The sequence below is a fragment of the Notolabrus celidotus genome, chromosome 8, assembly GCF_009762535.1.
Source record: "Notolabrus celidotus isolate fNotCel1 chromosome 8, fNotCel1.pri, whole genome shotgun sequence".
In the NCBI taxonomy this organism is placed as follows: domain Eukaryota; kingdom Metazoa; phylum Chordata; class Actinopteri; order Labriformes; family Labridae; genus Notolabrus; species Notolabrus celidotus.
The window spans coordinates 35,517,555-35,541,521 of record NC_048279.1 but is presented as its reverse complement, the minus strand read 5'-3'; the positions used below and the strand labels follow the sequence as shown (position 1 = coordinate 35,541,521).

General features: G+C 40.2%; 3 protein-coding genes across 3 annotated transcripts; all 3 read left to right on the top strand.

Moving 5' to 3' along the window:
• The first annotated feature begins 2,395 nt into the window (after positions 1–2,395).
• LOC117817297 (tripartite motif-containing protein 16-like) lies at positions 2,396–5,063 on the top strand. The gene is given in 2 exon segments (XM_034689917.1): positions 2,396–2,587; positions 2,589–5,063. Coding segments are annotated over 2 exon segments (1,680 nt in total). The 5' UTR covers positions 2,396–2,416; the 3' UTR covers positions 4,098–5,063.
• A 2,200-nt stretch (positions 5,064–7,263) lies between these two features.
• Positions 7,264–9,277, top strand: LOC117817296 (tripartite motif-containing protein 16-like). The gene has a single exon (XM_034689916.1). The coding sequence runs from the start codon at positions 7,372–7,374 to the stop codon at positions 9,049–9,051; it is 1,680 nt and encodes a 559-aa protein (XP_034545807.1). The 5' UTR covers positions 7,264–7,371; the 3' UTR covers positions 9,052–9,277.
• A 2,766-nt stretch (positions 9,278–12,043) lies between these two features.
• LOC117817301 (tripartite motif-containing protein 16-like) lies at positions 12,044–14,763 on the top strand. Its single transcript, XM_034689920.1, has one exon. It carries the CDS (start codon positions 12,092–12,094, stop codon positions 13,766–13,768), a length of 1,677 nt encoding a protein of 558 aa, XP_034545811.1. The 5' UTR covers positions 12,044–12,091; the 3' UTR covers positions 13,769–14,763.
• Positions 14,764–23,967: the final 9,204 nt, after the last annotated feature.

The window sequence follows — 23,967 nt, the reverse complement described above, 5'->3', positions numbered from 1 at the left end:
GAGCAAGATGTGTGTTTGATGGTATTCAGAACAAGAGGAGGAGACGCATCGTCCATCTTTATCCGTTTATAAATACACTAAACGGTCAAAGCAGTCAGAAGAAAAGTGTCCAGGTAATGTACAGCTGCTGTGAATAGAGCAGGGGCGTGTCCAGAGGGGGAAGCAGGGGCCCCTCTTGAAATCTCACTGATGGTCCGAGGTGCAACTTCAAAATCCTACTCAATGATTGATCATGTGGCTCGTCAGAGGTGGGATTTAATGTTCAATTGAACTTTTCAGACTGTGTTGTGACAGGCTGCTGTAGTTTACTTTGCTTTTCAATGAAGCACATTTCTTTTTGTCGGTACTGGAAGAAGAATTCTCAACACCAGGAGAGGAACCAGTCCAACAGATGATGTTAGCAAACTCCTGCAGCAGATCCGTGTTCACAGGTCTTCACTCTGTTGTGGTTTCAGCTCCAAGCTCTAAGAGAGACACTCAACTTATTTAAATTTATATAACACCGTTCATACATTCAAGCATGCAGCCCAAAGTGCTTCACTAACGACATAGGAAAGTGATATGAAATACTTAAAATCATTACAATAAATCAATAATATAAAAGCAGAGGAATGATATCAAACAATACAATAAATCAGTAAATACAACCAAATATATTAAATAAAATCATTACAATAAATCAATAAAATAAAATCAGAAAAATTTAATCAGAAAAATTAAATCAGAAAAATTAAATCAGAAAAATTAAATCAGAAAAATTAAATCAAAAAATTTAATAAAATCATTACAATAAATCAATAAAATTAGAACTAGAAAAGTTAAGAAAAATTAAATCAGAAAATTAAATCAAAAATTTAATAAAATCATTACAATAAATCAATAAAATAAAAGCAGAGGAATGATATCAAAACAATACAATAAATCAGTAAAATACAACCAAATATATTAAATAAAATCAATACAATAAATCAATAAAATTAAATCAGAAAAATTAAATCAGAAAAATTAAATCAGAAAAATTAAATCAGAAAAATTAAATAAAATCAATACAATAAATCATTAAAATAAAACTAGAAAATTTTACTTAAATCATTACAATAAATCAATAAAATAAAACAAGTAATCAATAAAATCAATAGAATAAAATCTAAAAGATTTAAACAGAAAAATAAATAAAATCATTAAATAAATCAATAAAATAAAATAAAACTAATTTAATAATATCCTTGCGATAAATCAATAAAATAAAACCAGAAAAATTAAATACAAGAATTACAATAAATCATTAAAATAAAATCAGAAGAATGATATCAAATCAATACAATAAATCAATAAACTAAAGGCAGAAAATTAAATAAATGCATTAAAAAAAAATCAATAAAATAAAATTAGATAAACACCAGAAAATAAAATAATACAAAATAAAAATGAAGCTAAAACAATGGTAATAATGGTAATGATGCAGTCCAGGGCTAAAATAAATGACTCCAAATTAAAAGGGTAAATCTGAAGTTCATTTTTAAAAACACCCAGAGTGCTCATCGTTTAAAAGTCCAGAGGCAGAGAGTTTCACAGTTTAGGGGCATAAAAACAGAAAGCTCTCTCTTTGTGAGGGACATTTAAAAAGGGAAGCATTTGAGGACCTCAGTGATCGTGGTGGAACATAAAATGACAAGAGATCTGAATCTAAGACAAACAGGTAACCAGTGCAGAGTCTGAAAACTTTTGGGGTGAACCAGTAAAAAGGGAGTTACAATAATCAACACGATTGGTGATAAAAGCAGGAAGTCAAATGTCTGCGTCTTTCTGTGAAACAAAACGTCTGACTGTTACAATATTTCTAAAGATGGATAAAATGAAGAAGTTAAGAACTTGTTAAAATGAGCATTCAGACTAAAATCTGAATCTAAAACCAGTTTAAGGAATCAAATCTGCATGAGTGTGACTGGATGGACCTGACGTCACCAGAGCATGTTCGTCTTACAGAGAGGAAATGAGGCAGAGATGCAGGTTTCTCTGGTAATGCAGCTGAAGCTCACTGAAGCAGAGGAGGACAACTATGACACATTGATCAACACTACTTGTGTAATAGTTAATGTTTACACAAAGGGACCAAAGTTGAACCTTTCCTTCCTCGTTCATTCAGAGCACAAAGTTTACAGCGCTGCTCCTCTTCCTGAAATGTAGAAATGCTTGATAACCCCTCCCTCGTCTCTCACACAGCCAGCTCCACTCTGCACATCAACTCTTGTTCCCTCCCCTTCAGATCTACAAATGCAGGATGGGTGTAACCAACGTGGTGGTGAGCTGACAGGCCTCTGATCCTGCTCAAACACATGCTGTTGAGATCAGAGCTCAGACTAGTTTCACTTCTCAGGAAGTGAACCTCAGTCAGTCGTCGACAGCGAGTGTTGAAATGGCGCAGAAAGGAGTTCAGCTGGATCGGGAATCCTTCTCATGTTCCCTCTGTTTGGATCTACTGAAGGATCCGGTGACTGTTCCCTGTGGACACAGCTACTGCATGGACTGTATTAAAGCCCACTGGGATACAGAGGAGGAGAAGGAGAGCTACAGCTGCCCTCAGTGTAGGCACACTCTTCACCTCGAGGCCTGTCATGCTGAAAAACACCATGCTGGAGACCCTGCTGCAGGAACTGAAGAAGACCGGACTCCAAGCTGCTCCTGAGGACCCCTCTTATGCTGGACCTGAAGATGTGGCCTGTGACGTCTGCACCGGGAGGAAACTCAAAGCCCTCAAGTCCTGTCTGGTCTGTTTGATCTCATTTTGTGACAAACACCTTCAGCCTCATCTTCAAACTCCGGCCTATAAGAAACACAAGCTGGTGGAGCCCTCCAAGAAGCTCCAGGAGAACGTCTGCTCTCGTCATGATGAGGTGATGAAGATGTTCTGTCGTACTGATCAGCAGTCTATCTGTTATCTCTGCTCTGTGGACGATCACAAAGGCCACGACACGGTCTCAGCTGCAGCAGAGCGGAGCGAGAAGCAGAGAGAGCTGGAGGAGAGTCGACTAAACATCCAGCAGAGAATCCAGGACAGAGAGAAAGATGTGGAGCAGCTTCAACAGGAGGTGGAGGCTATCAACGGCTCCGCTGATAAAGCAGTGGAGCACAGTGAGGAGATGTTCACCCAGCTGATCCGTCTCATGGAGGAACGACGCTCTGACGTGAGGCAGCGGGTCAGATCCCAGCAGGAAACTGAAGTGAGTCGAGTCAGAGAGCTTCAGGAGAAGCTGGAGCAGGAGATCACTGAGCTGAAGAGGAGAGACGCTGAGCTGCAGAAGCTGGCACACACAGAGGACCACAACCAGTTTCTACACAGCTACCCCTCACTGTCAGGACTCAGTGGACCTGCAGACTCATCCAGCATCAAGACCCGTCCTCTCAGGTACTTTGAGGATGTGACAGCAGCTGTGTCAGAAGTCAGAGATCAATTACAGGAGGTCCTGAGAGAGAAGTGGACCAACGTCTCACAGGCAGCGACTGAAGTGGATGCGTTACTGTCAGAACCACCAGCGCCCAAGACCAGAGCTGGGTTCTTAAGATACTCACGTGGAGTCACACTGGATCCAAACACAGCATACACACAGCTTTTATTATCTGATGGGAACAGAAGAGCAACACTGAAGCAACAACGACAGTCTTATTCTAGTCACCCAGACAGATTCACTTGTTTGGAGCAGGTCCTGAGTAGAGAGAGTCTGAGCGGACGTTGTTACTGGGAGGTGGAGTGGAGAGGGGGCGGAGTTTATGTAGCAGTCGCATACAAGAATATCAGCAGAGCAGGGATCTCACATGATTGTAGATTTGGATTAAATGATAAATCTTGGACGTTAGATTGTAACAAGAACAGTTATAACTTTAGGTACAACAAAATCCAGACTCCTGTCTCAGGTCCTCAGTCCTCCAGAGTAGGAGTGTACCTGGATCACAGAGCAGGTATTCTGTCCTTCTACAGCGTCTCTGAAACCATGACTCTCCTCCACAGAGTCCAGACCACATTCACTCAGCCCCTTTATGCTGGACTAAGGTTTTTTTACAGTTTTGAAGACACTGCTGAGTTCTGTGAACTCCAATAAAAACCTTCAAGTCCATTCAGACCAAATATGAGCAACAAGAGGATTTCAAAGCTGCATGGTTCTGGTCTGATGGTTCTCCCTCCAAGAACTCTCTGTGCTTCAGGTCTTCATGCCGGCTTTGTGAGTCTTTTTGGAGCTGCTGCTTTTGTAGACGCTTTAAGGGATGAGGACAGTGATGCTGGATTATTTGCAACAGTTGGGTTTCTATTTTTGATGAAGCTTCAAAAAAAGAAAAAAAAACAGCTCTGTGTGAAATGTTTGTGTTCCACAGGATGGGAAGATCTTTATTTGTTGTTTGCTTGTTGATCACGCTTCATGAATTTTGAGCCAATGATGTTTGTTTTATTTTGTAGAGGCTTTTATTTTGAAAGGGCTTCAGTGTGGGGGGGGGGGCAGGTTTTGCAGGTATGAAGCGTTAGAAAAGACTTGAAAACATGACAAAGTGAAAAGCAGGAGCTTCTTTCTGATCCTAAATCAAAGGATGTAAAGTCTGCAGATGAAAATATCATCTCTAACATGTCAGAATGTTCATGTTTCTACATTCAGGATCCTGTTTTTATTGAGTCCAATCAGCTGATCAAACAAGTCCTTTTCATTCTTTGTTCAACTGATGAAGACTTTAATACTCACATCAATAATTAGGATTGTTGGACTTCTCTTAGATTGTACAGATGAACTTTCTGACTTCAGGTTTGTTGCTGATTGAGCTAACTGCAGCAGATATTCCTGTCTGCTTCTTTTGGATCAGTGGATTTGGAAAGACGTCTACACTCACACTTTTTTTTTGTGGCGGATCCAAAAAATGTTGTTTTCCACAAATGGATGTACAGATGAGGTTCAGTGAGGTTTGATAGAAGTGTATTAATAATCACATGGATTTGTAAAAGCTCTTTTCTGTTGGTGGTGGATTATTTGAGACTGTTGTCATTTTTGTGAAGCTTTAATAAATGCAGAAAAAAAACATCACCTGAGCAAGATGTGTGTTTGATGGTATTCAGAACAAGAGGAGCAGACGCATCGTCCATCTTTATCCGTTTATAAATACACTAAACGGTCAAAGCAGTCAGAAGAAAAGTGTCCAGGTAATGTACAGCTGCTGTGAATAGAGCAGGGGCGTGTCCAGAGGGGGAAGCAGGGGCCCCTCTTGAAATCTCACTGATGGTCCGAGGTGCAACTTCAAAATCCTACTCAATGATTGATCATGTGGCTCGTCAGAGGTGGGATTTAATGTTCAATTGAACTTTTCAGACTGTGTTGTGACAGGCTGCTGTAGTTTACTTTGCTTTTCAATGAAGCACATTTCTTTTTGTCGGTACTGGAAGAAGAATTCTCAACACCAGGAGAGGAACCAGTCCAACAGATGATGTTAGCAAACTCCTGCAACAGATCCGTGTTCACAGGTCTTCACTCTGTTGTGGTTTCAGCTCCAAGCTCTAAGAGAGACACTCAACTTATTTAAATTATATAACACCGTTCATACATTCAAGCATGCAGCCCAAAGTGCTTCACTAACGACATAGGAAAGTGATAGGAAATACTTAAAATCATTACAATAAATCAATAATATAAAAGCAGAGGAATGATATCAAAACAATACAATAAATCAGTAAAATACAACCAAATATATTAAATAAAATCATTACAATAAATCAATAAAATTAAATCAGAAAAATTAAATCAGAAAAATTAAATCAGAAAAATTTCATAAAATCATTACAATAAATCATTAAAATAAAACTAGACATTTTTAATTAAATCTTTACAATAAATCAATAAAATTAAATCAGAAAAATTAAAATAGAAAAATTAAATCAGAAAAATTAAATCAGAAAAATTAAATCAGAAAAATTAAAAACAAAAAATTTCATAAAATCATTACAATAAATCAATAAAATTAAATCAGAAAAATTAATTCAGAAAAATTAAATCAGAAAAATTAAATAAATTCATTACAATAAATCAATAAAATAAAACAAGTAATCAATAAAATCAATAGAATAGAATCTAAAAGATTTAAACAGAAAAATAAATAAAATCATTAAATAAATCAATAAAATAAAATAAGACTAATTTAATAATATCATTGCGATAAATCAATAAAATAAAACCAGAAAAATTAAATACAAGAATTACAATAAATCATTAAAATAAAATCAGAAGAATGATATCAAATCAATACAATAAATCAATAAACTAAAGGCAGAAAATTAAATAAATGCATTAAAAAAAAATCAATAAAATAAAATTAGATAAAAACCAGAAAATAAAATAATCTAAAAATAAAAATGAAGCTAAAACAATGGTAATAATGTTAATGATGCAGTCAAGGGCTAAAAATAAATGACTCCAAATTAAAAGGGTAAATCTGAAGTTCATTTTTAAAAACACCCAGAGTGCTCATCGTTTAAAAGTCCAGAGGCAGAGAGTTTCACAGTTTAGGGGCATAAAAACAGAAAGCTCTCTCTTTGTGAGGGACATTTAAAAAGGGAAGCATTCGAGGACCTCAGTGATCGTGGTGGAACATAAAATGACAAGAGATCTGAATCTAAGACAAACAGGTAACCAGTGCAGAGTCTGAAAACTTTTGGGGTGAACCAGTAAAAAGGGAGTTACAATAATCAACACGATTGGTGATAAAAGCAGGAAGTCAAATGTCTGCGTCTTTCTGTGAAACAAAACGTCTGACTGTTACAATATTTCTAAAGATGATAAAATGAAGAAGTTAAGAACTTGTTAAAATGAGCATTCAAATTAAAATCTGAATCTAAAACCAGTTTAAGGAATCAAATCTGCATGAGTCTGACTGGATGGACCTGAGGTCACCAGAGCATGTTCGTCTTACAGAGAGGAAATGAGGCAGAGATGCAGGTTTCTCTGGTAATGCAGCTGAAGCTCACTGAAGCAGAGGAGGACAACTATGACACATTGATCAACACTACTTGTGTAATAGTTAATGTTTACACAAAGGGACCAAAGTCGAACCTCTCCTTCCTCGTTCATTCAGAGCACAAAGTTTACAGCGCTGCTCCTCTTCCTGAAATGTAGAAATGCTTGATAACCCCTCCCTCGTCTCTCACACAGCCAGCACCACTCTGCACATGAACTCTTGTTCCCTCCCCTTCAGATCTACAAATGCAGGATGGGTGTAACCAACATGGTGGTGAGCTGACAGGCCTCTGATCCTGCTCAAACACATGCTGTTGAGATCAGAGCTCAGACTAGTTTCACTTCTCAGGAAGTGAACCTCAGTCAGTCGTCGACAGCGAGTGTTGAAATGGCGCAGAAAGGAGTTCAGCTGGACCGGGAATCCTTCTCTTGTTCTGTCTGTTTGGATCTACTGAAGGATCCGGTGGCTGTTCCCTGTGGACACAGCTACTGCATGGACTGTATTAAAGCCCACTGGGATACAGAGGAGGAGAAGGAGAGCTACAGCTGCCCTCAGTGTAGGCACACCTTCACCTCGAGGCCTGTCCTGCTGAAAAACACCATGCTGGAGACGGTACTGCAGGAACTGAAGAAGACCAGACTCCAAGCTGCTCCTGAGGATCCCTCTTATGCTGGACCTGAAGATGTGGCCTGTGACTTCTGCTCCGGGAGGAAACTCAAAGCCCTCAAGTCCTGTCTGCAGTGTCTGGCTTCTTACTGCCAGAAACACCTTCAGCTTCATTCTGAAGCAGCTCCATTCAAGAGACACAAGCTGGTGGAGCCCTCCAAGAAGCTCCAGGAGAACGTCTGCTCTCGTCATGATGAGGTGATGAAGATGTTCTGTCGTACTGATCAGCAGTCTATCTGTTATCTCTGCTCTGTGGACGATCACAAAGGCCACGACACGGTCTCAGCTGCAGCAGAGCGGAGCGAGAAGCAGAGAGAGCTGGAGGAGAGTCGACTAAACATCCAGCAGAGAATCCAGGACAGAGAGAAAGATGTGGAGCAGCTTCAACAGGAGATTGAGGCTATCAACGGCTCCGCTGATAAAGCAGTGGAGCACAGTGAGGAGATGTTCACCCAGCTGATCCGTCTCATGGAGGAACGACGCTCTGACGTGAGGCAGCGGGTCAGATCCCAGCAGGAAACTGAAGTGAGTCGAGTCAGAGAGCTTCAGGAGAAGCTGGAGCAGGAGATCACTGAGCTGAAGAGGAGAGACGCTGAGCTGCAGAAGCTGGCACACACAGAGGACCACAACCAGTTTCTACACAGCTACCCCTCACTGTCAGGACTCAGTGGACCTGCAGACTCATCCAGCATCAAGACCCGTCCTCTCAGGTACTTTGAGGATGTGACAGCAGCTGTGTCAGAAGTCAGAGATCAACTACAGGAGGTTCTGAGAGAGAAGTGGACCAACGTCTCACAGGCAGCGACTGAAGTGGATGTTTTACTGTCAGAACCACCAGAGCCCAAGACCAGAGCTGGGTTCTTAAGATACTCACGTGGAGTCACACTGGATCCAAACACAGCAAACACACATCTGTTATTATCTGATGGGAACAGAAGAGCAACACTGAAACTACAACAACAGTCTTATTCTAGTCACCCAGACAGATTCACAGGTCGGTTTCAGGTCCTGAGTAGAGAGAGTCTGAGCGGACGGTGTTACTGGGAGGTGGAGTGGAGAGGGGACGGAGTTCATGTAGCAGTCGCATACAAGAATATCAGCAGAGCAGGAGAATCACATGATTTTTTATTTGGATTCAATGATAAATCTTGGATGTTAGATTGTAAAAACAACAGTTATGACTTTAGGTACAACAATGTTGACACTCCTGTCTCAGGTCCTCAGTCCTCCAGAGTAGGAGTGTACCTGGATCACAGAGCAGGTATTCTGTCCTTCTACAGCGTCTCTGAAACCATGACTCTCCTCCACAGAGTCCAGACCACATTCACTCAGCCCCTTTATGCTGGACTAAGGTTTTTTTACAGTTTTGAAGACACTGCTGAGTTTTGTGAACTCCACTAAAAACCTTCAAGTCCATTCAGACCAAATATGAGCAACAAGAGGATTTCAAAGCTGCATGGTTCTGGTCTGATGGTTCTCCCTCCAAGAACTCTCTGTGCTTCAGGTCTTCATGCCGGCTTTGTGAGTCTTTTTGGAGCTGCTGCTTTTGTAGACGCTTTAAGGGATGAGGACAGTGATGCTGGATTATTTGCAACAGTTGGGTTTCTATTTTTGATGAAGCTTCAAAAAAAGAAAAAAGAAACAGCTCTGTGTGAAATGTTTGTGTTCCACAGGATGGGAAGATCTTTATTTGTTGTTTGCTTGTTGATCACGCTTCATGAATTTTGAGCCAATGATGTTTGTTTTATTTTGTAGAGACTTTTATTTTGAAAGGGCTTCAGTGTGGGGGGCAGGTTTTGCAGGTATGAAGCGTTAGAAAAGACTTGAAAACATGACAAAGTGAAAAGCAGGAGCTTCTTTCTGATCCTAAATCAAAGGATGTAAAGTCTGCAGATGAAAATATCATCTCTAACATGTCAGAATGTTCATGTTTCTACATTCAGGATCCTGTTTTTATTGAGTCCAATCAGCTGATCAAACAAGTCCTTTTCATTCTTTGTTCAACTGATGAAGACTTTAATACTCACATCAATAATTAGGATTGTTGGACTTCTCTTAGATTGTACAGATGAACTTTCTGACTTCAGGTTTGTTGCTGATTGAGCTAACTGCAGCAGATATTCCTGTCTGCTTCTTTTGGATCAGTGGATTTGGAAAGACGTCTACACTCACACTCTTTTTTTTTTTTGGTGGCGGATCCAAAAAATGTTGTTTTCCACAAATGGATGTACAGATGAGGTTCAGTGAGGTTTGATAGAAGTGTATTAATAATCACATGGATTTGTAAAAGCTCTTTTCTGTTGGTGGTGGATTATTTGAGACTGTTGTCATTTTTGTGAAGCTTTAATAAATGCAGAAAAAAAAACGTCACCTGAGCAAGATGTGTGTTTGATGGTATTCAGAACAAGAGGAGGAGACGCATCGTCCATCTTTATCCGTTTATAAATACACTAAACGGTCAAAGCAGTCAGAAGAAAAGTGTCCAGGTAATGTACAGCTGCTGTGAATACAGCAGGGGCGTGTCCAGAGGGGGAAGCAGGGGCCCCTCTTTAAATCTCACTGATGGTCAGAGGTGCAACTTCAAAATCCTACTCAATGATTGATCATGTGGCTCGTCAGAGGTGGGATTTAATGTTCAATTGAACTTTTTGACTGTGTTGTGACAGGCTGCTGTAGTTTACTTTGCTTTTCAATGAAGCACATTTCTTTTTGTCGGTACTGGAAGAAGAATTCTCAACACCAGGAGAGGAACCAGTCCAACAGATGATGTTAGCAAACTCCTGAAACAGATCCGTGTTCACAGGTCTTCACTCTGTTGTGGTTTCAGCTCCAAGCTCTAAGAGAGACACTCAACTTATTTAAATTTATATAACACCGTTCATACATTCAAGCATGCAGCCCAAAGTGCTTCACTAACGACATAGGAAAGTGATATGAAATACTTAAAATCATTACAATAAATCAATAATATAAAAGCAGAGGAATGATATCAAAACAATACAATAAATCAGGAAAATACAACCAAATATATTAAATAAAATCATTACAATAAATCAATAAAATTAAATCAGAAAAATTAATTCAGAAAAATTAAATCAGAAAAATTTAATAAATTCATTACAATAAATCAATAAAATAAAACAAGTAATCAATAAAATCAATAGAATAAAATCTAAAAAATTTAAACAGAAAAATAAATAAAGTCATTAAATAAATCAATAAAATAAAATAAGACTAATTTAATAATATCATTGCGATAAATCAATAAAATAAAACCAGAAAAATTAAATACAAGAATTACAATAAATCATTAAAATAAAATCAGAAGAATGATATCAAATCAATACAATAAATCAATAAACTAAAGGCAGAAAATTAAATAAATGCATTAAAAAAAAATCAATAAAATAAAATTAGATAAACACCAGAAAATAAAATAATACAAAAATAAAAATGAAGCTAAAACAATGGTAATAATGGTAATGATGCAGTCCAGGGCTAAAAATAAATGACTCCAAATTAAAAGGGTAAATCTGAAGTTCATTTTTAAAAACACCCAGAGTGCTCATCGTTTAAAAGTCCAGAGGCAGAGAGTTTCACAGTTTAGGGGCATAAAAACAGAAAGCTCTCTCTTTGTGAGGGACATTTAAAAAGGGAAGCATTTGAGGACCTCAGTGATCGTGGTGGAACATAAAATGACAAGAGATCTGAATCTAAGACAAACAGGTAACCAGTGCAGAGTCTGAAAACTTTTGGGGTGAACCAGTAAAAGGGAGTTACAATAATCAACACGATTGGTGATAAAAGCAGGAAGTCAAATGTCTGCGTCTTTCTGTGAAACAAAACGTCTGACTTTTACAATATTTCTAAAGATGATAAAATGAAGAAGTTAAGAACTTGTTAAAATGAGCATTCAAATTAAAATCTGAATCTAAAACCAGTTTAAGGAATCAAATCTGCATGAGTGTGACTGGATGGACCTGACGTCACCAGAGCATGTTCGTCTTACAGAGAGGAAATGAGGCAGAGATGCAGGTTTCTCTGGTAATGCAGCTGAAGCTCACTGAAGCAGAGGAGGACAACTATGACACATTGATCAACACTACTTGTGTAATAGTTAATGTTTACACAAAGGGACCAAAGTTGAACCTTTCCTTCCTCGTTCATTCAGAGCACAAAGTTTACAGCGCTGCTCCTCTTCCTGAAATGTAGAACTGCTTGATAACCCCTCCCTCGTCTCTCACACAGCCAGCTCCACTCTGCACATCAACTCTTGTTCCCTCCCCTTCAGATCTACAAATGCAGGATGGGTGTAACCAACATGGTGGTGAGCTGATAGGCCTCTGATCCTGCTCAAACACATGCTGTTGAGATCAGAGCTCAGACTAGTTTCACTTCTCAGGAAGTGAACCTCAGTCAGTCGTCGACAGCGAGTGTTGAAATGGCGCAGAAAGGAGTTCAGCTGGACCGGGAATCCTTCTCTTGTTCCATCTGTTTGGATCTACTGAAGGATCCGGTGACTGTTCCCTGTGGACACAGCTACTGCATGGACTGTATTAAAGCCCACTGGGATACAGAGGAGGAGAAGGAGAGCTACAGCTGCCCTCAGTGTAGGCACACCTTCACCTCGAGGCCTGCACTGCTGAGAAACACCATGCTGGAGACGGTACTGCAGGAACTGAAGAAGACCGGACTCCAAGCTGCTCCTGAGGATCCCTCTTATGCTGGACCTGAAGATGTGGCCTGTGACGTCTGCACCGGGAGGAAACTCAAAGCCCTCAAGTCCTGTCTGCAGTGTCTGGCTTCTTACTGCCAGAAACACCTTCAGCCTCATTTTGAAGTGGCTCCATTGAAGAAACACAAGCTGGTGGAGCCCTCCAAGAAGCTCCAGGAGAACGTCTGCTCTCGTCACGATGAGGTGATGAAGATGTTCTGTCGTACTGATCAGCAGTCTATCTGTTATCTCTGCTCTGTGGACGATCACAAAGGCCACGACACGGTCTCAGCTGCAGCAGAGCGGAGCGAGAAGCAGAGAGAGCTGGAGGAGAGTCGACTCAACATCCAGCAGAGAATCCAGGACAGAGAGAAAGATGTGGAGCAGCTTCAACAGGAGGTGGAGGCTATCAACGGCTCCGCTGATAAAGCAGTGGAGCACAGTGAGGAGATGTTCACCCAGCTGATCCGTCTCATGGAGGAACGACGCTCTGACGTGAGGCAGCGGGTCAGATCCCAGCAGGAGACTGAAGTGAGTCGAGTCAGAGAGCTTCAGGAGAAGCTGGAGCAGGAGATCACTGAGCTGAAGAGGAGAGACGCTGAGCTGCAGAAGCTGGCACACACAGAGGACCACAACCAGTTTCTACACAGCTACCCCTCACTGTCAGGACTCAGTGGACCTGCAGACTCATCCAGCATCAAGACCCGTCCTCTCAGGTACTTTGAGGATGTGACAGCAGCTGTGTCAGAAGTCAGAGATCAACTACAGGAGGTCCTGAGAGAGAAGTGGACCAACGTCTCACAGGCAGCGACTGAAGTGGATGCTTTACTGTCAGAACCACCAGAGCCCAAGACCAGAGCTGGGTTCTTAAGATACTCACGTGGAGTCACACTGGATCCAAACACAGCACACACACGGCTGTTATTATCTGATGGGAACAGAAGAGCAACACTGAAACAACAAGAACAGTCTTATTCTAGTCACCCAGACAGATTCACTAGTTATTATCAGGTCCTGAGTAGAGAGAGTCTGAGCGGACGTTGTTACTGGGAGGTGGAGTGGAGAGGGGGCGGAGTTCATGTAGCAGTCGCATACAAGAATATCAGCAGAGCAGGAGGGTCATATGATTGTGGATTTGGATATAATGATAAATCTTGGAGGTTAGATTGTTACAACAACAGTTATAACTTTTGGTACAACAATGTGAAGACTCCTGTCTCAGGTCCTCAGTCCTCCAGAGTAGGAGTGTACCTGGATCACAGAGCAGGTATTCTGTCCTTCTACAGCGTCTCTGAAACCATGACTCTCCTCCACAGAGTCCAGACCACATTCACTCAGCCCCTCTATGCTGGACTATGGTTGTACAGTAATGAAGACACTGCTGAGTTCTGTGAACTCCAATAAAATCCTTCAAGTCCATTCAGACCAAATATGAGCAACAAGAGGATTTCAAAGCTGCATGGTTCTGGTCTGATGGTTCTCCCTCCAAGAACTCTCTGTGCTTCAGGTCTTCATGCCGGCTTTGTGAGTCTTTTTGGAGCTGCTGCTTTTGTAGACGCTTTAAGGGATGAGGACAGGGATGCTGGATTATTTGCAACAGTTGGGTTTCTATTTTTGATGAAGCTTCAAAAAAAAAAAAATAAAACAGCTCTGTGTGAAAAGTTTGTGTTCCACAGGATGGGAAGATCTTTATTTGTTGTTTGCTTGTTGATCACGCTTCATGAATTTTGAGCCAATGATGTTTGTTTTATTTTGTAGAGGCTTTTATTTTGAAAGGGCTTAAGTGTAGGGGGGGCAGGTTTTGCAGGTATGAAGCGTTAGAAAAGACTTGAAAACATGACAAAGTGAAAAGCAGGAGCTTCTTTCTGATCCTAAATCAAAGGATGTAAAGGCTGCAGATGAAAATATCATCTCTAACATGTCAGAATGTTCATGTTTCTACATTCAGGATCCTGTTTTTATTGAGTCCAATCAGCTGATCAAACAAGTCCTTTTCATTCTTTGTTCAACTGATGAAGACTTTAATACTCACATCAATAATTAGGATTGTTGGACTTCTCTTAGATTGTACAGATGAACTTTCTGACTTCAGGTTTGTTGCTGATTGAGCTAACTGCAGCAGATATTCCTGTCTGCTTCTTTTGGATCAGTGGATTTGGAAAGACGTCTACACTCACACTTTTTTTTTGGTGGCGGATCCAAAAAATGTTGTTTTCCACAAATGGATGTACAGATGAGGTTCAGTGAGGTTTGATAGAAGTGTATTAATAATCACATGGATTTGTAAAAGCTCTTTTCTTTTTGGGACACAGCTGAGATTCTGCTGAAGTGAACTGATTGTGTAAGTGAAGTCAACCTGTACCTAAAATCATCCAATAAATCAAAGTGTGTCTTTAACAGCACCGTGTCTGTCCTCACTTTCAATCCATCAAGCTTTATTTATAGAACACCTTTCATACAAATCAAATGAATCAAAGTTCTTTACAGCCGCTGAAAACAAGAAGCAGAAGGAAAGAAATGTCCAAACATACCACATCTTCAAAAACAAGAATGCTAATGCACACCCACAACAATCAAATATATGTCCTTCAAAATAAGAGACAGCATCAAAAGAACAAGAAGAACATCAATATTTAAAATCAAGTATAAAAAAGGGTCAGGATCAAAGCTGAAGATAAAATAAAGTCAATACAAATATTTTTATAAAAACTGAGTCAACAAATAATAAACAACAAGTAGTTAAAAAGTGTTTGATATCAGTCCACTGTGACAGACAAAGTCCAAAGTTTACAGCGCTGCTCCTCTTCCTGGAATGGAGAAATGCTTGATAACCCCTCCCTCGTCTCTCACACAGCCAGCTCCACTCTGCACATCAACTCTTGTTCCCTCCCCTTCAGATCGACACTCTGAGGATGGGTGGAACCAACATGTGCTGACAGCTCTGTGGACCAATGAGGCTCCTGCAGCGCTGTGTGCTCCAGATTCTCAGAGTAGAGGAGGAACGGTGAGAGAGGAAACAAACACTAACACAAGAGTCATTGAACTCTCCATAACTGTGAGTGCCTTTATATCACCAAACACAGCAGAAGAGCTGCACAAGACACAACACAAACCAAAGTGTGACTCTTTACCAACAAACCAAAACAAACTACAATATTTACAACAGAAACACAGCAGACAAGATAAAAGCATTTAAATACTGTAAACCATTTGACTTTTCAAGTTCAAGAACTGTTCAAACAAACAAACCCAACATGTTAAACTGTCCGTCCAAAAGATACAACTAATCAACAGATCCACAAGTAAAGAACTGAAGGCCTGAAATACAGAAAAGAGACAACAATAACATCAACTCAGGTGTTACAGGACACATTTCATACAAGCTAGGCTAGCTGTTAGCAGCTGTGCTAGCTTGGCTACATGTAAACAAATGTAGATTATAGAACAAAGCACCTTCAAATAAATCCAATCAAAACACCAAACCAGTTCCTTGTTCCTATTCTAGATCAGACTCTATGTTGAACTGTGAGATGAGTGTCCCTCATTACCTTATTCACAGTTCATACCGTTTCCTGTAGTTGAGCGTTAAACCCTGCCTTCAAAATAAAAGCCCGAACCGGGTTCCAACAGTCAATACAACAGTATTTTTATTTTTTTTTAAACAGTTGACTTTTGATTGATTAATAGATAAATAAATAAATAAAATTAAATACAATGGTATGAAAAAATTCTAAAATTTGAACTGAATAAATAAATAAATAAATAAATACATAAATAAATAAATAAATAAATACATAAATAAATAAATAATAAAAAGTGGCTAAAATCTGAACTAGATAATAAATGAATAAATAAAATAAATAAATACATAAATATATAAATACATAAATTGATACAATTAACTAAATAAAAATCTGAACTAGATAATAAATAAATAAATAAATAAATAAATAAATAAATAAATAAATAAATAAATAAATAAATAAATAAATACATAAATACATAAATAAATACATTTATTAATTCAATTAAATACAATGGAATAAAAAGTGGCTAAAATTAGAACTGAATAAATAAATAAATAAATAAATAAATAAATAAATAAATAAATAAATAAAAAGTGGCTAAAATCTGAACTAGATAATAAATGAATAAATAAAAATAAATAAATACATAAATATATAAATACATAAATTGATACAATTAACTAAATAAAAATCTGAACTAGATAATAAATAAATAAATAAATAAATAAATAAATAAATAAATAAATAAATAAATACATAAATAAATAAATAAATACATAAATAAATAAATAAATACATAAATAGATTAATACATTAATAGATACATTTATTAATTCAATTAAATACAATGGAATACAAAGTGGCTAAAATTAGAACTGAATAAATAAATAAATAAATAAATAAATAAGGTAAGGTGAATTAAAGCTCTTTTAAGAATAAAATAATAAAACTCAGTTAAAGTGAGACTAAAAGGGTCGGTCTTGAGTTTGCTTTTAAAAATGTTGACACTCTGTGAAGCCCTCAGATCTTCAGGTCGGGTGTTCCACAGACCTGAGGGCCTTGATGACAAAAAGCTGCTTCACCTTGAGTCTTTGTTCTAGCTTTGCTACAATTACAAGTCCCCTACCTGAAGACCTGAGGGCTCTCACTGGCTCATATGATAAAAGCAAATCTGATAAATAAGAAGGAGCAGGACCACTAAGATATTTCCTGTCACTAAAGTTACTTCCTGTTGAATTTACCACTCATCTGTTCTACTCTGGCTGTAATGTTTTGCCTTGTTCTTTCACAAGTGCAATCCCATGAATAAGAACAACTAGGTGCATTAGTTTCGTCCTCATGCTGTAGCTCCGTCTGAGCACGTCTGACCCATCCCTGATATCTTCCACTCTTCCTGTTACAGTAACACTTCCAGCAGTACTTCCTATCACAGCCATCGATTATCTGCCCTGATATGAAAAATGCTCATGTTCAGGCCTCTCCTCAAGTCTTCCTCTGAAGACCGAGTGAACACGATGACCTTTAGAAACAGATAAATGTTACTAAGACGCTGCTTTGATTAGAAGACCGGAGCTATCGATCCGTCCTGGAGATCGGCTGCTGAACTTCGTCTTCTCTCGACGTGTGTGGAGCGAGTGAACTCATGAGGAGTTTTTGTGGAGCAGGCAGAAACAAAAAACCAGCATGCGGGTAGAGAACACATACAGTACAGTCGGTCTCTTGTGCTGCTGCTGTCAGACTCTTCAGGAACTGCTGTTCTTAGTGGACCATAACAACTCCTGGACACCGAGTCGATCGCACCACTCAGCTGTGAACTGTCAGCACTCCCCCTCTTTGTATTAACAGACTGCACACATACAGCGAGCCTGTCGGAGGGTGTCAGCCCGGGTCCAAGCTATATTTAGTCTGTTTCCTGTTTGATTGCTGCAGGACTCGGATCAGCCTGGTCTCACGCCAGGTCTCCAAGTTGTCACCAAGTTTTATGATGCAGCGTCTCGTAAATGGACAGAAGTTTCCTTCTCTTTGTGAACATGACTTTTCTCTGCTGTGGCACGAAATACAGGGACTGCATCTGCAGGATCGTTGATTAATGTGTTGCAGCTATGACCCTGAAGCAAAGGCATAAACACAATAAACCCAACTGTATCCATGACTGTGACTTACCTGAAGTAGTTTAGCCTTTATACAGAGGTTTAAAATACCAATCCTGAAAGGTCTGACCATATGTCCTCTTTATGACTGGGACGTCTGGTATTTCTTGCATCCTGAACCTCATATCTCTGAAACAAACTGCAGCATCATACATTTCTACCCCAACAGGCACAGAAACATGACTTTACGTCTCTGTAATTGATGTGTGTGCTCTTGGAGAGCGGCTCCTCGAGAACAAAAAGCCACCACAGAGATCGATAGAGTATCAGATTAAGAACAATCACAGGCAGATGGCATCCTGCGTCCACAGTCTGAGCAACACAATCAACAAACAGTGGAATCCATTTAGAGAATCGAGGCCAGCGAGTTGATTGAGAAAAGTTTGTCAAAGTTTGACTGCAGCAAAAAACACTCTCACACAGTCTGGTTCAAACCCGAGCACATGCAGCGACACAGAGCTTTCATGGAGAACACAAAAAAAGGATAAACACACTAAAGAGTAGCTGCCTCCAGAGAAAGGCTGGGATAAGCTTGTGATACAGCAAGCAACAGTGGACCACATTTTATATTGTACAAAACAAAATACAGGTAGCTTTAAAAATGCCGGACCCAGTCCCCAAAAATCTGCATACATACACCTTAACCCTTAAGGTGCATTCTGTGCATAACACCAGGCTGCATTTTCAGAGCACAGCACGAACAGCTGGAGTCGCAAGACCGCTGTTTCTTTTAAAATCTCTATGATGAGCTTCTCCTCATCCATGTTGTCTTCCTTGACCTCCGGAAAACCTCTAACCTGTTGAGTCCTGTCTTGAAGACCCAACACCAAGGTTCTCAGTTCCCCAAGTGCTCTAAGCCTATAGCTGTCTGAACCTAAAGCATCTAAACCTATAGCAGTCTAAACCTATAGCAGTATGAGCCTATAGCAGTCTAGAGGTCTAAGCCTATAGCAGTCTATACCTATAGCAGTCTAGAAGTCTAAGCCTTTAACAGTCTGACCCTATAGCAGTCTAAGACTATAGTAGTCTGAGCCTATAGCAGTCTAAGCCTATAGCTGTCTGAACCTAAAGCATCTAAGCCTATAGCAGTCTAAACCTATAGCAGTCTAGAAGTCTAAGCCTATAGCAGTCTAGAAGTCTAAGCCTATAGCAGTCTAGAAATCTAAGCCTTTAACAGTCTGACCCTATAGCAGTCTAGAAGTCTAAGCCTTTAACAGTCTGACCCTATAGCAGTCTAAGACTATAGTAGTCTGGGCCTATAGCAGTCTAAGCCTATAGCTGTCTGAACCTAAAGCATCTAAACCTATAGCAGTCTAGAAGTCTAAGCCTATAGCAGTCTAGAAGTCTAAGCCTCTAGCAGTCTAGAAGTCTAAACCTATAGCAGTCTAGAAGTCTAAGCCTTTAACAGTCTGACCCTATAGCAGTCTAGAAGTCTAAGCCTATAGCAGTCTAGAAGTCTAAGCCTTTAACAGTCTGACCCTATAGCAGTCTAAGCCTATAGCAGTCTGACCCTATAGCAGTCTAAGCCTATAGCAGCCTAACTAAGAGCTGGTCCAAGCCTGAGCCAGCCCCTAAACTTTCATCAAAAAGGAAAGTTTGAAGCCTACTCTTAAAAGTAGAGAGGGTGTCTGCCTCCCGGACCCTGACTGGTAGATGATTCCAAAGGAGAGGGGCCTGATAACTGAAGGCCCTACCTCCCATACTACTTTTAGAGATAGTTATAATATAAAACAGTTTGTGTTTGGTCAGGTTTGTGCGCCAGTACTGCTCTGTAAGGTTTAGAAACTCATGACATGAGTTAGAATAATCATGTTTGTATGTTTATGCACTTATAGATATTACTTAATCCATCACATGAAATCCAGGACTTGTTTTTGTTACCCTGACCTCCTTCTTCATGGACATTCTTCCTCTTCTTCTCTCCATCAGTCAATCCGTTGTCCCCTTCTCACACCTTTCTTATGTTGGTATCAGGGTTAGCAAGTAAGCTGTGACTTTTCTGTCCTCATCAGCCTTTTGCAGCTTGTCCTTGAGGTTCCTAAAGCGTCCCTGGGTCAGATGGGATATATAATCCTTCAGTGAGCTCTGGGTTTACCTCGGGTTCTCCAAGGTAAACGTGCAGTGAAAAAGAGACGCCCAGGAGCATTATAATGACATGCTTGAACCGCCTCATTTTGCAGCTTTCCATGCGATGGTGTCGCAGCTGTATCCTGAGCTGCCTCTGGCTGTCTGAGCTTCTTACCCCATATCTAAGCCACCCTGCACAGGATTTCACCCCATTTAATCCTCCCGTATCTGGGATCTGAGTCTTTCAATCTTTACCAGAAGCTACAGACCACCAGGTGAGCTTTTGGACTGGAGATTCTGGTTGACTGATAGCTTTGACTTTGGCGCTTAAAATCCATGCTTGAGGAGAAACCCTTTCCCGAACTGGTGAGGCCGTATTCACCACGTTGAGGCGTTTTTCGACCAGAAGAAATTAACCCTGGAACTACGTGCGTTTCGGACCGGTGGACCCAGGGTCTAAATTTAGTTCAGGGGTAGATAATCTCCCACCCTAAAAAGCCCCTGCTAGGGGGGTAGTACTTTTAAGGTCCCGGGGCTTTCTGGGGGCGGGGCCTGCAATGCTGAACATGTCTGATTGGTAGATTAACCTCAGTGATTTTTATTCCTCCCTCCGTCCACAATAACATCACACACATCTGTGATTCACTTGATTTCTCTTTCTTTCATTAGTTTTGATTTGTTCTATCTTTTTTGTATGTGTGTGTTCTTTTCAAAAGAAGAAGCTGTGATTCTCTTGATTTAGCAGCTTGTAACAGTAGTCTTCTCTCAGACCACCGTGAATGCGTCTCTCCCGGTGTTCCGGTTTTAAAGGTGACCCTGTAAACTGGAGACCTTCAGCTGAAGGTGTCAGTGTTTGTGGAGTTTACACAGCTGTTGAAACACAGAGGGAGTTCCTGGGAATGCAAACTAGTTTAGTTTTTATTAAGATTTCAAAATATCCTCATCAGATATTTAATGATGGTCTAAAGACGTTTATGAGGGATGCATCCGGCTGAGAGTCTCCAGTTAACAGGGTGGCTGTTTAAACCAAAACACCGGTCGATCTCTGCGATCACGGCTTTTTGAGTTCAAAAGGATTTTAAAGCCGTGTTGAAACGTCTTTGCTACTCGCGCTTATCTCCTCTCACGTGTTGATTCAGTGAATCCATCTGTGATGAAATATAGCACCATCTAAAACAGACCAGCTGAGTCTCTTCATGCTAACAGGCTAACTGCTGGTGTCTCATAATGATACCTGCCTGTCCGTGCTGCTTCTATGGTGTCATCTGTGATGATAGGGAAAAAAGAAAGAAAGAAAGAAAGGAAAGGAAAAAGGAAAAAAGAAAGAGAAAGAACGAAAGGAAAAGTGAAAAAAGGAAAGAAAGAAAGAAAGAGAAAAAAGGAAAGAAAAAAAGGAAGAAAGAAAGGAAAGAAAGAAAGAAAGAAAGAAAGAAAGAAAGAAAAGGAATGAAAGAAGGGAAGAAGGAAAGAAAGAAAGGAAAAAAGGAATGAAAGAAGGAAAGAAAGAAGAAAAAGAAATAGAAATAGAAGAAAGAAAGAAAGAAAGAAAGAAAGAAAGGAAAGAAAGAAGAGAAAGAAAGAAAGAGAAGAAGAAGAAAGAAAGAAAGAAAGAAAGAAAGGAAAGAAAGAAGGAAAGAAGAAAGAAGGAATGAAAGAAAGAAAGGAAAGAAGAAGGGAAAGAAGTAAGAAGGAAAGGAAAGAAACTAGGAAAGAAATGAAAAAGGAATGAAAGAAAGAAGAAAGAAAGAAAGGAAAAAGGAATGAAAGAAGAAAGGAAAGAAAGAAGAAAAGGAAAGAAAAGAAAAAGGAAAGAAAGAAAGAAGGAAGGAAAGAAGGAGAGGAAGTAAGGAAAGAGGAAAGAAAGAAAGAAAGACAGAAAGAAAGAAGGAAAGAAAGAAAGAAAGAAAGGAAAGAAAGAAGGAAAGAAAGAAAGAAAGGAGAGAAAGAAAGAAAGAAGCATTCACTTTTTCTTTCCTCCATACGTCACTGGCCTGATTTGCACAATCTACCCGGGACTTCAGCCCGCGGTCGAAACGCAGACAACAATGGGGGCACAGGAACCTTTTAGTTCAGGGTGAAGTAGTTCTAGGGGCCAAAGGAACCCGGGACTCTTGGATGAAATGCACCTTCTGCTGTAGAGAATATAGCTTTAGACTTCAAGTTGCAGACTCCCAACTGCTTCACATTTGGTATCTAACTGCACCAGTCCCTGTTAGAGTTGATACTTTTATTGGTGTGTGATGTTTTGTGAGACAAGGATGAAAAGGTCTCCATCACTGGACGGTCTTTTGTTGTCGCTAACGTTCACACAAACAGTTGCACAGCGTTTGAAATCCATCAGATCAAACCACATGAGGGATATTCAGATTTCCCACGTACCCGAGTTCAGCTCTTCCACTCTGTGAATTTTCCCATCAGGGATTTGAACCTGGAACCCTCCGCTCACACAGCAGCTCCACGCCGTCCCATCCTCCTCCATTAGCACCACCTTCCATGGTGACGGGTCAGCTGGGTGAGTCAGCCCACTCCAAACAACGACCGAAGCCAATTACAGCCTGCTGCGACTATAAATAACCACCACAGCACTTTACTCTGCATTCACATAAAGAGCTATAATGGCTGTGTAATGGTTTAAATATTCATCATGACGCCTTTTCCTTCCACTTTCCACTTCCTGCTGGATTGGAAGAAGAAAAGTGTCCTTCCTGAAGGCAGCCTTGCTCTGTTCTCACACAGATTCACAAACCAGTATGAGAACTTTAATTTCCAACAGAGTTACAGTTTAATTTAGATAGTGATGGGTAAAAAGCTGACGTTAATAAAGTATGTTGTGACATCCAAAAGTTGGCACAATCACATTCATCCAAGAAACTTAGTTCAACAATTTAGTGTTTGTTCGCCGTCTCTGAATCATCGGTTGCAAGTCAAACTCAAACCTGTGTCTGGGGTTTGATTAGTAGTTGGTCAGTCCATTGCCAGGATGAAGATTGCCTTTCTAGCAAACAATAGCACCAACATAAATTGAGCTACAGGATTTATACTGTACCGGTTTGATTCAGAGAGGACCTTGACATCTCCATCCCTGCTGGACTCTGAGTCCTGGGTGGGGGACACTTTAAATCACCTCAGTGTTGTATTTCTCCTCGTAAAACTGGCCTCAGCTGGTGATCAAAAAGAGACTGCTGAGTTTCTTTCAGACGTCCGCCTCTCTGGCCTTGGTGCTCATTCCAAATTCCACTGGATTGACCGGTCTGCCTCTGATCCGTCACAGCACTGGATCTGATAGGTTTCTATTCTAGTCAATGTGTTAACTTCCACTGGATCCGCTCTGTTGCGTTCCGGCTACGTCTCTGATCTGGCAGGTCGGAGCCCTCCAGATCAGATACACAAGACTTCTGTTATCGATGATGGAAAGAACCCATTAATGTAAAAATATAGATACAAATATTGCATTTGAAATAAAACCCTGCAAATAAGTACATTTCATGAGTTTTCTGCCTTGGGGGCGGCAGTAGCTCAGTCCATAGGGACTTGGATTGGGAACCAAAGAGCCGCCGGGTCGAGTCAAAGTTTGGCAAGTGGACTGGTGGATGGAGAGGTGCTGGTTCACTTGCCTGGGCACTGCCGAGGTGCCCTTGAGCAAGGCAACGACCCCCCAAACTGCTCGGGGTGTGCTGGTTGATGACAGCATCCTCACTCTGACATCTCTCCCTAAGCATGTCCACTGCATGTGTGTGCATGATTGTATGTATATACCAAAAACTGTGTGTAGCATGACCAAAAAAATAGCACAAGCTGAAAAATTGAATTTCCCCCATGGAAAGTACCTTTCTTCTTCTTCTTCTCTCCTTCTTCTTCT

What these genes read in the sequence shown, in the direction of transcription:
- LOC117817296 (XM_034689916.1), top strand. Translation starts at nt 7,372, where the DNA reads ATGGCGCAGAAAGGAGTTCAGCTGGACCGGGAATCCTTCTCTTGTTCT.
- LOC117817301 (XM_034689920.1), top strand. Translation starts at nt 12,092, where the DNA reads ATGGCGCAGAAAGGAGTTCAGCTGGACCGGGAATCCTTCTCTTGTTCC.